This window comes from Bos taurus, chromosome 21 (assembly GCF_002263795.3).
Source record: "Bos taurus isolate L1 Dominette 01449 registration number 42190680 breed Hereford chromosome 21, ARS-UCD2.0, whole genome shotgun sequence".
NCBI lineage: Eukaryota > Metazoa > Chordata > Mammalia > Artiodactyla > Bovidae > Bos > Bos taurus.
This window is the reverse complement of record NC_037348.1, coordinates 22,514,841-22,529,609: the sequence shown is the minus strand read 5'-3', so window position 1 is coordinate 22,529,609 and position 14,769 is coordinate 22,514,841. Positions and strand designations below refer to the sequence as shown.

General features: G+C 49.1%; 1 protein-coding gene across 3 annotated transcripts in view; it reads right to left on the bottom strand.

Moving 5' to 3' along the window:
- Nucleotides 1-13,549, bottom strand: part of SLC28A1 (solute carrier family 28 member 1) — an 83,116-nt gene extending 69,567 nt beyond the window's left edge. For 2 of the 3 annotated variants that reach the window (XM_059879021.1, XM_059879022.1), the window contains exons 1-3: nucleotides 4,659-13,549; nucleotides 3,709-3,820; nucleotides 2,227-2,315 (exon numbers count right to left, since the gene is read on the bottom strand). In XM_059879021.1, coding sequence (XP_059735004.1) covers nucleotides 2,227-2,315; nucleotides 3,709-3,804 — 185 coding nt within the window. In that variant the 5' untranslated portion in view covers nucleotides 3,805-3,820; nucleotides 4,659-13,549. 3 annotated transcript variants of the gene reach the window in all.
- Nucleotides 13,550-14,769: the final 1,220 nt, after the last annotated feature.

Genomic DNA, 14,769 nt, shown 5'->3' with positions numbered 1-14,769 from the left:
TAGTCATGTATGGATGTGAGAATTGGACCATAATGAAGGTTGAGCACTGCAGAATTGATGCTTTCGAATTGTGGTGCTGGAAAAAACTCTTGAGAGTCACTTAGACTGCAAGGAGATCAAACCAGTCAATCCTAAAGGAAATCAATCCTCAATATTCATTGGAAGGACTGATGCTGAAGCTGAAGCTCCATTACTTTGGCCACCTGATTCGAAGAGTGACTCATTGGAAAAGACCCTTATGCTGGGAAAGATTGAAGGCAGGAGGAGAAGGGGACGACAGGATGAGATGGCTGGATGGCATCACCGACGCAATGGACATGAGTTTGAACAAACTCTGGGAGATGGTGAAGGACAGGGAAGCCTGGCATGCTGCAGTCCGTGGGGTTGCAAAGAGTCGGTCATGACTCAGCCCTTCCCTGCTTCTGGCCTCTGTCTGTCCGTACCAGCTGTTCCTCGGCCTGGAGCAGCACCACTAACTACCACAGCGATGCTCCAGGCTCCAGGGCTTGGGAAAGAATGAACTGAGACAATAAGGAAGAACCTCACCCATGTATAGAAACGCACCAACCACGATGGCTGCCTCGCCTGCCCTGTCCCATTTCCACCTGTCTGAGGAGCAAGGAGGAGCCTTCAGAGGCACCCAGCTCTGGCACTTACTGTGCCTGTGGAAACTTATCCTCTGAGTAACAGCTCCTCCCAGAAAAAGGGAGGTATCAACAGCCCACTCGAAGCCATTTGGCACCCCCACTGCCTTCTGCACCTGGAGCAAATGCCAGTTCTTCTCTGGTCACTTGGTCACTTTACTGTCCCCAAAGGAAAGACTGAATAGGTCCCTGGGGACCTGAATAGCCTCTGAGGTCCCCCAGCTTGAGCATATAGGAGATGCTCACTCACACTCATTCAGTCACCACTTTTTAAAGGAAACTCTCCTCTCTCTGTCCCCACCTCTCACCTCCTATTGCTATTCAGTTACTTAGTCATGTTCACCTCTTTGCAACCCCGTGGACTGCAACACACCAGGCTTCCCTGTCCTTCACTATCTCCCCACCTCCTAAGTGAGGCATTTTTCTTCAGTCTCACCCCAAGGCAGACAGACAGACTCTGCCCCAGTTCCATGCTTGAAAACTGCAGGGCTCTATGGGACTCCTGGGTTCAGAAACCTTCCAGCATCCATGACCTTCCTTGAGTCCCAAAAGGCAGATTCAAGCAGTTGCTACTCAGGGAAGGAAGTGGAGGCAGAGACAAGGGAGGAGCAGGCAAGAAACAATAATGCAGCCTTGGGTTAGGTCCTGGTTCAGCCTCAAGGAACACATGTAAGGATATTTTTGAGCTTTTTACCTAACTAAAACCCAACAAATGAAAAATGTCAGCATTCTTCATTCCAGAAAAGACGACCTGATGCCAGATTAAAGAAACCACAGAAGTTCATCAAGAGGTCACCTGAGACTCCATTAAAGGAGTCTCAGCCCCGCACCCACCCTAATCTTGTCAGCATCCAACCCTTGGACCATTGCTATAAAACTCCTCACCAAATCTACCTGGGTGGGGACATAGTTTTGAGGGCACGAGCCTGCTGTGTCCCCCGTTGGCTGGCAAAGCAACCAAGCTACTCTTTTCTGCTTCACTCAAAACGCTGTCTCTGAGATTCGATGTGGAACCAGTGCACAGAGGCCGTGTCTTTGGCATCATGTTCTCATCAGCTCAGGATCTGGCCAGTGAGGACCTTGCAGTAGGCCTGGGTGTCAGCAGGCCGAGCCCTAGGCTCCATTTACTGCCTGTGTGACCTGGGCCTGTTCCTCTCCCTCCCTAGGCTTCAGCCTCCCCATGTGAAACAAGGGGCCTGGGCCATTCTAGGGGGTTTCAAACTAGGCCTCAGGATTCCCTGAGGTGCCCCTGAGTCGGATGGGGTAGAAGGCAGCTGGGGAGTTGACAGGGGGCCAGGTTGGTTCAGGGCCCCCATCCAACTTCAACCAGAGCAGCCCCCCAGTATAAACTGAGGTTCCCAATGGGAACCTGCTTCAAAGCAGGTTGGGAAACTCTGGCCTGGCTCACCTCTGAGGCAGAGGCCAGCAGAACTCACTTGTTTCTAAAACACTTTTACTCCTTCCTTCAACAAAGGTTCAGGGAGCCCCCCTCCCCATCAGGGGGCCAGATTCCCCACCTCTGCTCCCCACAGGGGCCTCCTCCCCAAGCAGCCAGCCCATGTCCCGCCCGGAGACCACCTACCATCCCGAGAAGGGCTCCGGGCCAGCCTTGCTCCAGCTGTCCCCAACTTCCGAAGGGCTTGAGTTGCCGGCAGGGTCTCGGCCTTCCTCCTAAAGCCACCAGAGAAGGAGCAGAGTGTGCCTCCCGCCTCAAGGGAGAACTATAGCGGAAAGCCTGGAGTGCGGAGAGACCCAGGCTGCCACCAGCGTGCCCACGGGCACCTCAGGAGTGTGCTGGGGTGGGGGCCAGGCACAGGGAACAACCAGAGGGAACGTAAGTAAATTCCAAAGAGTGTGCCCCGAGTACCTACTGAGTCCCGTGCTCTGTGCAAGGCTCATTCTGCCCTCAGGGAGCTCATGGTCTGTGTTGGAGGGTGGGGAATGGGGGGAGAGAAGAAGCCAGTTCTGACCCTATGATGGAATTATTTCTTTGACTCGCTTTCCATTGCTTTTTTTATTATAATCATATACAATGGCCCGCCTCAGGGGACCCTGCCCCTCTGCTTGACTGGTAAACAGAAGTGCCTTTGTTCAGGACCCTGTTCACCTGGAGATGGCAGGAAGGAAGAAATTAACACACCCCTGCCTGAGGCTTGCCATTCTAGGAAATGTTTGCAAGATTAATGGCTTTTTTCTTGGCTTCCTCACCTCCTCACATCTCTGACCTATAAAAGAACCTGGCATCCAGACCCCGAGAAGATGGTTATTTTGAGGTGCTAGCCCACCATTTTCTCAGCTCCCTGAATAAAGTCTTTCCCGTGCCTCAACCCTTTGTCTCTCGGATTCATTGGCCTATGTGCGGCAAGCAGAGCAAGCTTGGACTTGGTAACAGAAGGTAGGCTCAGGTGATAAAGAATTTCCCTGCAATGCAAGAGACCAGGGTTCGATCCCTGGGTCGGGAAGATCCCCTGGAGAAGGGAATGGCTACCCACTCCACTATTCTTGCCTGGCGGATTCTATGGACAGAAGAACCTGGCTGGCTACAGTCCATGGGGTCACAGAGTCAAACAAGAGTGAGTGATTAACATTTTCACTTTCAACAGGAGGTTGGGAAGGAAGAGGGTGTCACGCTAGGCTCCAAAGTACTAGGCGGTGGACCTCAACCTGGCCATTCCAGAGCCAGAACAAGATTGCTGGCTTCTCAGAGGCTGGGGCTTCCCCAGAGATTCCCCCATGCCCTCTTCGTGAGGCTTCTCTTCATGTTTTAGATCACAGCTCAAATGTCACTTCCTGGTGGAGCCATTCCCTGACCTTTCCGACAAGGACAGGCGGCACTGGCTCATGGTGGGTGTGCAGGGATGTTTCCTGAGAGATGATGGAGACTGCTCTGCGCAGAGGGTGGGGAGGGGAGGTCAAAACCCTGGGGGGGGGTTGGGGAGGGGCAGTTCCCAAGTGTTGAAGCAAAGAGCTGAGGAGGAGATAGGGGTGGGAGGAAGATGATGAACAAAGGACCCTCGCACCAAGTGGGGGTGGGGAGCAAACCAGGATGGGGGAGGGGACAGACCAGACTTTCCAACAGGTCAGCCCCTCTGTTGTCCAAACCTATGGCCACTGAGGTGAGAGAGATGGACTCTCTTCCTCTTGGTGTGTTGTCCTCCATGTGCCAGACCTTGCAGCTGAAAGACAAAGTCAGGGCCCAGAGCTGAAAGGAGAGGCCAGGCAGGACCTGGCACAGCCTGTCCCATCCCAGAGCTCAGCCCTCATTATGTCAAGGTTCCCAGGGACAGAGGAAGGGCCCCTTCCTGCTCTCCTGAACCTGTGAGGGGCAACTCCTTGTAAGTCTGGGAAGTCAGGCAGAAACTGGGCAAGTTCCACCCACTTCACAGAGAAGGAAAGGGAGGAATTCTGTATAGCGTGTGTATGTGTCTGATACAGAGGCAATTTTTCTGAAGACGGGCCCTAGCTTTCATCACTCCCTACAACAGGTTAAAACCATTGCTATCAAGTGATATTTTCATTGCTATTATGTGATATTTTCATTGTATCATGTGCTCGCATCTCTGAAAGACAGAAATATCCTGAAGACATCATTCTAGTCTCTGAATCCAACTGTATCTGAAATCAGTGCTCCCCCCTGGACTTTTCAATTACAAGAGCCAATATAATCCTTTTATCTTTCTTTCCTTTTTTTTAGGGGATGCTGAAGTTCAGTTTGTAGGCCTAAACTCATCTATAAATAAGAGCCTTAACTAACACCGTATCTCTCTCCACTCCTGCCCCCTCTCTTTTTCTTCCTTTTGGGTCGTACCCTACCCTGTCCAAACACCAGCCTGACTAATCTCACATACCCGGCGGCAAGCACACAGGGCCACACACAGGTGCGCACAGGAGCCCCAGGGACATGTAGGGAAGTACACACACAGGCAGAGCCTGGGAAAGCCCAGCCACCCATGCACACACGCAAACACAGACACACAGCTGCACAGAGCAGGGCAAGCTCTGCTCCCTACTCACATATTTGTGGTCAACAAGTCTCTCTGGGGGACAGACGGAAGTGCGTGTTTCCACGGGGATGGGCTGGATCCAACCTGCTTGGGCTTTGGCCGGTCTTCTCATTTCACTGGAAATCCCTGGGCAGAGTCCAGAGTTGAAGGAGGCTGGGCCTCCCACCTGGCTCGGTCCAGCACCAACTCCGGAGTCCTGGGCCACGGCCGGGGCAGGGACTCGACCCTCTCTCAGGGAAGAGGAAATGGGGCAAGTGGGCCCCATTCTGGACCTGGCCCTTGGAGCCTAATGACTAAATCTGCCTTCCTCATCTATGACGCCCTCCTCTCCACTCTTTACTTCTCCCAAACAGGCCCACCTCTTCCAGGAAGCCCACCTTTATTACTATCACTCTCCCATGTCCCCTCCTGGGGCCTCCTTTTCCACCTGTCATCAGGGCTTCTCAGTTTTCTGGATCATGTATTTTATCTTTCATTCTGTATTTTTCCCAGTCTCCCTTTTCTCGCTGCATCAGTAATTATAACAGCAACCTATTTTCCTGAGCTTGAAGATAAGGAAAGCAGTGTAGTACCACAAACAGTAAAAGTGTTTCAGGTCTAAGAGGTCTCGAAAACAAAACAAAATCACACAGTTTGCCTTTTTGTTTCACTGCTTTTTAACTGATACCTAAGCAACAGCATGCAGTCAATGGACAAACCCTTTAATGTTTCAATCCTAGAACTAAATATTAAACAGGACTGACAACACCTCTTTAATAATTAATCACACACACACGTGACAGAATCCTTTGTGATGCATAAACAGTTCCTGATAACACAGAGAGCAAATTACCAGCACAGGCTAGTTGTTTTGGAAATCTGGGGACCATGATGGATGAAGGGCAGGGGTACCTCTTCTCTTAACAACCTTTTTTTGGTCACTTTGATTACCAAAGTTACACATGCATCACTGAACATTTAAACATTATAGAAACACAGAATGCAGAAAGTTAAAGGTCCCTCTAATCTGAGCCTTCCAGAGATGACCACCACTGAGCTTATGGAGTTTTTCTCCAGATTTTTTTCTCAAGTGGATACTCTTTTATGTTACTCATTTTACAAAAGAGGCTCGTACTCTACCAGCTTTTTTTGCAGTTTGTTCTTTTGGGTGGAGATCCACACTGCGCGCTGCTCACTCTGTTGGGGGCTCATGTGCTGCCTTGATCATGAACTAAATGCTTGTGGCATACTTCTGGTTTATCCCGAAGTATGTAAGTATCCAAGCCTGAAGAAGACTTGGCACCCGGGGCAGCCTCCACAGGGATGGGCTTGCAGCTGCCCTGTGGGGTGGCGGGGGCTCATCAAGCCCCAGCACAGGGCAAACTGGACTGAACCTGTGTCTCTGCCTCTGCCCCTTCTAACCTCTCTGTCCCTCCCCTCGCCTCTCCCCTCCCCGCATCCTCCTTCATCTTCTCCTCTCTCTTCCTTGCTTGGTTTCTCTTGGTGCCCAGAGTAGAAGCCAGGAGACATGACACATCTAGGAGTAACCAAAATTGTTTCGAAACATTCCCTACACTGTGTCCTGGAACCTTGACATCTCTGTGTGGCCTGATTTCTCCAACAAGGACTTAATAGGCTGTGCCTCTTGAAATGGGGCTTCCCTGGACCTCCTGCAGGAGACCCTGGTTCGATCCCTGGGTCAGGAAGATCCCCTGAGGAAGGAACTGGCAACTGGCTCCTATATTTAACGAACCGGGAGCTTAGAGCCCAAAAAGCTAGATTCAGTCCTGGCTCTGCAAGTTAGCTTGTTTCCTCTTTTGTAAAACAGTGGGAGTGGGTAAGAATGCCTTTCTCACAAAAAAATATTGACAGGGATTACATGAGTTGATGCAGGTGAGCTGTTTGGCAGACAGGCTGGCACCATTGAGCTGGCAGGTGTCATCACTGCCACAGGTCCCATCTCAGAGCTGTCTGGATACACTGCTCTCCTCCTCCAGGCCAGGAGACCCTGTATTGCTCTCCTGCTTCTACCCCGAAGAAGGGGCAGCACAGTGATCCTGGCCTCCCTGAAGCCCAATTCTCTTTCCACGTAGAACTTGGCTGAGAGCCCCAGGCGGGGCAGCTGGGAGGCTGGGTGGGTCAAAATGAGTCCCCAGGGAAAGAACAAGAGCTGGACGACCTTTTGGGTCCTGGCTGCACCCATCCAGCTGTGTGACCTCTGCGTGTCACTTGACCTTCTGTGGCCTGCTTCCTGAGGAGATGATCTCACTGGGGAGGTAGAGTGAGGTCAGCGACTGAGCAGGGCTGGAGTGCTGTGTCCAGGGCAGGGGGTGGCAAAGAATATGTATTTTTAGCAATAAAGAACCCACCTGCCAATGCAGGAGGCAAAAGAGATGCAGTTTGATCCCTGGGACAGGAAGATCCCCTGGAGGAGGGCATGGCAGCCCACTCCATTATTCTTGCCTGGAAAATCCCATGGACAGAGGAACCTGGTGGGCTACAGTCCAGAGGGTCACAAAGAATTGGACACAACTAAAGTGACTGAGCACACATGCACGCATATATGTGTGTGTGTGTATGTGTGTGTGCGTGTGTGTGTATATCAGTTCAGTTCAGTTAGTCGCTCAGTCGTGTCTGACTCTCTGCAACCCCACAGACTGCAGCACGCCAGGCCTCCCTGTCCATCACCAACTCCCGGAGCTTACTCAAATTCATGTCCATCGAGTCGGTGATGCCATCCAACCATCTTATCCTCTGTTGTCCCCTTCTCCTCCCGCCTTCAATCTTTCCCAGCATCAGGGTCTTTTCCAATGAGTCAGTTCTTCACATCAGGTGGCCAAAGTAATGGAGCTTCAGTTTCAATCCTTCCAATGAATATTCAGGACTGATTTCCTTAGCATTGATTGGTTTGATCTCCTTGCAGTCCAAGGGACTCTCAAGAGTCTTCTCCAACATCACAGTTCAAAAACATCAATTCTTTGGTGCTCAGCTTTCTTTATAGTCCAACTCTCACATCCATACATGACTACTGGAAAAACCATAGCTTTAACTAGATGGACCTTTGTTGGCAAAGTAATAATGTCTCTGCTTTTTAATATGCTGTCTAGGTTGGTCATAGCTTTTCTTCCAAGGAGCAAGTGTCTTTTAATTTCATGGCTGCAGTCACCGTCTACAGTGATTTTGGAGTCCCCCAGAATAAAGTCTCTCACTGTTTCCATTATTTCCCCATCTATTTGCCATGAAGTGGTGGGACCAGATGCCATGATCTTAGTTTTCTGAATGTTCAGTTGTAAGCCAACTTTTTCACTTTCCTCTTTCATTTTCATCAAGAGGCTCTTTATTCCAACCAAAACAAAACAGAAGCACTTGGAAAGATTTATAATGATGAGGCTACGCTGTCTCTCCCATCCCTGTCCTCTTCATCAGAGGCAAGCCCTTCCCTGTTTCTAGCTTCAGTTCTCTGGGGCCACGCCTATTTCAGAGGGTTTTTTGGTCAAAGTAGTGGAGAATCCCTTCTGCTCTCCAGGCTCTGATATAATGCAGAGGATATTTTTATAAGGGGTGAGACATTCAGAACTGTATGCAGACGTCTTCGGAAGGGGTACAACAACCCCCTTATGTTCTTCTTCCAGTTTTGCCCACACTTCTTAGGTCTTGGCCAATGAAGTCTCTTTCATCACATCGATTCATGTGTCCAAATGGTAGCTAAAAACCAGAGGCTTTTCCTTAGCTAAGTTCATAAGCAGAATCATGTCATACCTCTTTCCTAAACCTGCCTCTCTCTCTCTCTCTCTCTCTCTCTCTGGGAAGTTATCAAAAGGGACATTGAATGTGATGTTTCTTTTCTCATTTGGGGCATTGAAAACTGGGGTTCCTATAGTCCTAGTAGGAATATTCTAAATTAGAAAGTATGTATGAATTCTGATGACACAGAGCAAAATACCAAAACTGAAGAAATATCTTAGATGTTGATACCCTCTACTTGTAACTCTTATCCACTTTTCCTAGAAGGGGACCCTCCCACGACTGAGGGCGGAGTGCCCTTTCAGCACATCTACAGCAAGTCTGGGTGTTCACAGGGTAAGGAAATACTCCAAACACCGGAAAGGCCAAAGTCCCCTGCCCCCAACTTACTTGCCATGACTATGCCAGCATCCCCTGACACAGTCCACCCCTTGACCCCTTCGAGTCATTGGGAACAGATGGGCAGAAACGGCCATTATCCACTACAAGGTGAAAGAATGGGTCCGGGGCCCATCTCTCTTGGCAACAGTAGAGGGCCAGTAAAGTAAGCACACCTTGCTTGATCTTTCCATAAGATCTTATAGAAAAGTCAGCGTGAATTTCTTGGCCAACCCAGTGTTTAACTGACTGCTACTTTGTGATGCATATTTCCCTTGTTGCTGTTGTTTGTATATATAGTGATCTTTTAAAAATTATGTATTCATTTTTGGCTGCGCTGGGTCTTTATTGCTACGTGGGCTTCTCTCTAGTTGTGGAGAGTGGGGGCACTCTTTGTTGCAGTGTGCAGTTTCTCGTTGCGGTGGTTTCTCTTGCTGTGGAGCCAGGCTCAGTAGCTGTGGCACATGGGCTTAGTTGCCCCATGGCATGTGGGATCTTCCTGGACCTGGGACTGAACCTGTGTCCCCTGCATTAGCAGGTGGATTCTTATCCACTGAACCACCAGGGAAGACCCTGTTGCTATTGTTTTATCTTCTATCCCTCTTGCCTTTCCATCTCATATTAGCTTTTCATATGCGAGGTTGAGATGTCCCCTTTTTCAGTGTGAACTGGGTTAAAGTGTTCCACCAAGGTGGGTGTTAATTCAGGTTATCCTGTTGGACCTGGGGATGCTACCCCTGGCTTTGGTTTTATACCAGAGCTTACATCCTCTTTTGGGAGGCACATCATTTTCTGCCAGCCATGGAGGGAGGGGGGGCACTAATTTGGACCTCCATAGCCTTGTTGGTCCAGAGCATGACACTGAGTGACAGTTGATAAGCTGGTCAATCGTACAGGCAAAGATCATCCCGTGATTGTTCCATCTTGTCCCTCTGTCAGGGGAGTACCTTGATGCGGCACCCACGGGGCTTTACAGCAAAGCCAGCTATTTGTACAAAAGTTTCTGTGAAGAGGACTGTAGGCCTCCTGGGAAGATCTCATAAAATTAATCTACTGCAGGCCAGCAGAGTCATGGGGAAGATGCTGACAGATGGGGCATCTCAATTAACTACAGTTGTTAAGAAAAAAAATGGGCATCTCTGAGTGTCACATCCAGACACTGAAACTCTCCAGGTCCCGTATCTTGCTTCTCTCCACCCGCGTGGAATTCCAGCAATAATATCAATTCTGCCATAGGCACAGCCTCCACTGACTTTCCTCTGACAAGCACTGACTGTTCTTCCTGTGTGGACTTGCCAAGTCTACATCACAATTCAGTTTGAAACCCTTTCCGTTGCACTGTGCCTTAAAAGCAAGAGTCATTCTCCCAAAGATTTTGTCCAATGCCCTTCAGGTCTGTGACTACAGGGGTTTGTGGAAAACCTGACCCACCCCAGGAGCTAAGCACTGACCAGTTGAGGGTCGGGAGGCAGTGCTGGCTATTTCCCACAGGACACAGGATGAGAGTTGGAAAGACAGTTTTCAGGGGTAGGGGTAGGGATGTTGTTAGCCACCCCACCCTGAAGGAAGGAAGAAATACTAGGGTCTCCCAGCTTGGAGAAGAACAGCAGCATGTGAGTGGGCCCTGAGATGGATCCCAAAATTCCAGGAGATGATGACAACAATGATACCATCTGAGGTTGTCCTGTGCCAGGTGGTGCTAAGAGCTTTCACTTCTCTGTCTCAGTTAACCCCCAAGATAACCCATGAGGTAGGTACTGGTCATCATTTCCTCCCATCTGTCCTCTATGGAGGGTATGATGGAGGAGCCAGCACCATAAACGGAGCAACTATTGAGAAGTTGAGCAGCCTGGGGTAGAACCACAAGCCACTCTGCCACGAGTCTGGATCAGGGAGATCTGACCTGTTGTTTGAGGCATCCACCATGTGTTTCTACCTCACCTGCAACTCAATAAGCAGGATGGACTCTGGGCTCACACTTTGATCAAATGACTGTGAGTTGTATTCTCTGATCGGACTCCATAAAGTCAGGGATTGTTGCTTGTTGTTCAGTTGCTCAGTTGTGTCCAACTCTTCACAGCCCACCAGGCGCCTCTGTCCATGGGATTTCCCAGGCAAGAATACTGGAGTGAGTTGCCATTTCTTTTTCCAGGGGATGGTCCTGACCCAGGGATTGAACCCGGGTCTCCTGCTTGGCAAGCAGATTCTTTACCACTGAGCCACCAGGGAGGCCCAAAGTCAGGAATACTGTGTCTCTAAACAACTTCCTGAAGTATTAGAGAGACCCAGCACACATTCTGCAGGGGCTGGTTTCCTGGGCACTCAGCCACATAACCTGAATCACTTGACACCAACTGCTCCAGGAATATCCTTTTTTTTTTTCTATTAGAAAACAAAAGCCCTAAAATAAAAACAACAACAACAACAAAAAAAACAGAAAAACGAAGAAAAAAAAAAAGAAAAGCCCTAATGAAAATTTCTCTGCCAGTGACAGTCTACACTGCAGGACACCTGATGTGTCTTAAGCAGATTCCTTAGCCTGAGATGGGGATTCTTGTTCTAGTGATTTACTTGTGTGTCTGTGTATGAGGGGGCGGTGCGGGGGCAAGGTGAAGGGGGCGGGGGCAGAGTACAGGATGTAAAATAAGACAGGGGTAAGAAAGGAGGGTGTGGTCTTGGCTAGAGTCTGATCTTGCCGTGAAACTCTGGGACGTCCCCAGGTTAGTCCACTTTGAGGCAGGACCAGACCCATCAGTCAGAGGCTAAGAACTGGGAAAGGGTTTGGGAGGGGGTGTCACATCCCAGGTTGGGTGGCTTCCATTTGACTCATGGAATTGTAGCAGGAGGTGATTCCCACAGCAAGGGGATCTGCACAGGGTGCCAGCGGCACCCACTACTGGCTGGTTTTATTGGCACCCCTCACCGCAGGCTACTGTGGATTAGCTCAACCCATGACCAAGCAGAGTTGTTTCCCATAGGTGATCAGGGGTGTCAGAGAGGACCCTGGGTTTGTCTACCACTTGGCTGTAGTGAGAATTCTCAAGGGGGTTTGGTGGAACCAAAGCGGTTTAGTGAAATAAAGGTGTTTAATTTGGTTAGAAATGTCAGCTGGTTGAAACCAAAGGGATGTGTCCCATATGGGGTCTGGGTGTACCACTCAAATAATTAAAAGGCCAGCAGCCAGAGCAGCCGACTAGACCTCAGCACAGCCCAGGTATCTGTATAATCATGTCCTGTTGTTACTCTACCATGTAGGCATGTGCTGCAAGTCCCAGGGTAACTGTCTTTCATCTTCATGTGGGGTATATCCCCGAGGCCGAGTAGGTGGTAGCAGCTATCTTGAGCTGCCCTTTGGAAATAATAGGAAAGAGCCATCTCTGAACCACACTAATTCTGAGGTCAGAGGACAGTTCCTCAGGGGTTCCAGGACCTCTAATGTCAGTAGGAGTTATTGTTGTTTAGTCACTAAGTCGTGTCCAACTCTTTGAGACCCCATGGACTGTAGCCCACCAGACTCCTCTGTCCATGGGATTTCCCAGGCAAGAATACTGGAGTGGGTTGCCATTGCCTTCTCCAGGGGATCTTCCCAACCCAGAGATTAAACCCAGGTGTCCTGCATTGGCAGGTGGATTCTTTACCACTGAGCCACATGGGAAGCCCTCAGTAGGGGATGTCTCTTTAAAAAAAAAGACATATCAGACCCCAAATGGAGTCAATTATCCCTAGGACAGCAAACCAAGACTCTACTATAGAGTCAGTCATTCCCAGGAACTCAATCTTTAACCAATCAATCTGGAATTACCTGGTCAGCACAGTGAGGTCACCTGCATGACATAATCCCCTTTCCTCCCAAAGGAAGGTGACCTTGCCTGAAATAATCCTTTTTTCCCTCTGACTTTATTGTCCCACCTACTTCCTGCCTTTAAAAACCTTCCACTTTGGGGCTTCCCTCATGATCTACCGATTAAGAATCTGCCTTGCAAAGCAAAGGAAACCGGTTTGATCCCTGGTCCAAGAAGATCCCATATGCTGTTGGGCAACTAAGCCAGTGTGCCACAACTACTGAACCTGTGCTCTAGAGCCCAGAAGCCACAGTTACTGAGCCCCTAGAGCCCGTGCTCTGCAACAAGGAAAACCACTGCAATGAGAAGTCTGTGCACTGTAACGAAGAGTAGTCCCTGCTCACTGCAACTAGAGAAAGATCACACAAAGCAATGACGACTCAGCCTAGCCAAAAATAAATTTAAAGAATGAGATAGCCTCTCTGAGTGTGAATAGCTCATGGGTACTGACAACATCAAGGTACAAAATTGGGACCCAGACTCTGCCCCATGCAACACTGTTGATCTGCCAGTAACCAGAATCCACTTTCAACATAATCCAAGGGACGAGAGACAGAATCAGATCAGGAAACAGAAGAGTTACTCTCAGAAGAAACTGTATGAGCTGGCTAATGTGCATCCTGAGTTGCTTCAATTGTGTCATACTCTTTTCGACTGTAGCCCACTAGGCTCCTCTGTCCATGGGATGCTCCTGGCAAGAATACTGGAATGGGTTGCCATGCCCTCCTCCAGGTAATCTTCCAGATCCAGGGATTGAACACACGTCTCCTGCATTGCAGGCAGGTTCTTTACCACTGAGTCACCAGGAAAGCCCTGTGAGTTAGCTAATATACCTTGTCAAAAAATAGAGGGGAAATTTATGGAAACTTTAAGGCTGTTTGACCAAGATAGTATAACATAGTTTGTTGATTCAAGTTTTGTTTACTGATGTGTTCTCACTCACCAGAGATTCTGGAGTTCAAACAGCCACAGTTCTTACCATGTGGGGTGGATATGCTGACCCATGCTAAATTGTAACAGAAGATCAAAAAGCCAAGAAAGGCAGGAACTCACAGATTTCAGGAAACAAGAGGGCTTTATTGGGTCCCTGGCAAGCATCCAGCCCAACTATGCTCTCACTGTTCTCTGACAGGACCCACAAGATGGTCTCACTCTGTCTTGAGAAATTGGCGAGGGAGGCTCTGCTGGCATTCCTCTCTGGGCCTGGAATGCTGGTTGGAAGAGGTCCTGTGAAAATGAACTCCCTGATCTCAGCAGCAGAGATAGATAAATAGAAGGAACACAGTAGAGGAGTCAGCATGATAGACATGGGCATAGAAACCAGACCCCTAGCTATGGTTAATCGATCATGGGGTCCCAGGAATGAAAAAGACCAGACAGTGCCTAAGATATCACCCAGTCATGACCATAACTAAAGACTTCTGGTCGGGCAAAGAGGCCTGTCTCAAACTGCCAAGGTAGAGTCAAAATCTCCCACTTAATTTCCAAATGTCAAATGTCTTTGAATAAAAGCCTTATTTTGCATATTGTGAACCTTCCTTGCAGTCTTCCCCCAAAGGGATCTATGTTCAATTATTTGGGAATGGAAAGGAAAAGAAAATACTCAGACCTGGGGAGGGGGTTCTGTAGGACACTGGCTTCAAGCTAAGTCCAATGTCTGGGGACAACAGAAAAGCATGTGGTCTGGCCATCCAAGGAGATATTCAATAGACTAAATTTTGTGCCATAGTAGACTCAGTGGAAACTCAAAGCCAATGAAGGGTTATTTTGAGCGTACAGTTGAAATGGATATACTCTGAAACAGGTATAACCCCCACAATGGCCCTGACGACTGGGACGAGAGTGACTACGGTAGGATAGGATGAGCACAAGCCATCGGAATACCCCCTCACTACCGAAATGGTGAAAGTGATACCATTTTTGTACAGGAACTATAGATATCAGTGTTACTATCAGATTGGCGGGCGAAGTCATAATGACTCCTACCACAGCGCAGCTTGGCCAGTGCAAAACACCAGGAGGTCTTTGGCTTGTTGTAAACTTTAAAACGTGGTGACTCCGATGACAGGTGCTCTCCCAGAAATGGTCGTCTTGCTAAAGGAAATTCACCCACCTCTTGACATTTGGTATGAGCCCTTTGATCTAGCGAAATCATTTTTTCCCCTCCATTTTGATGAG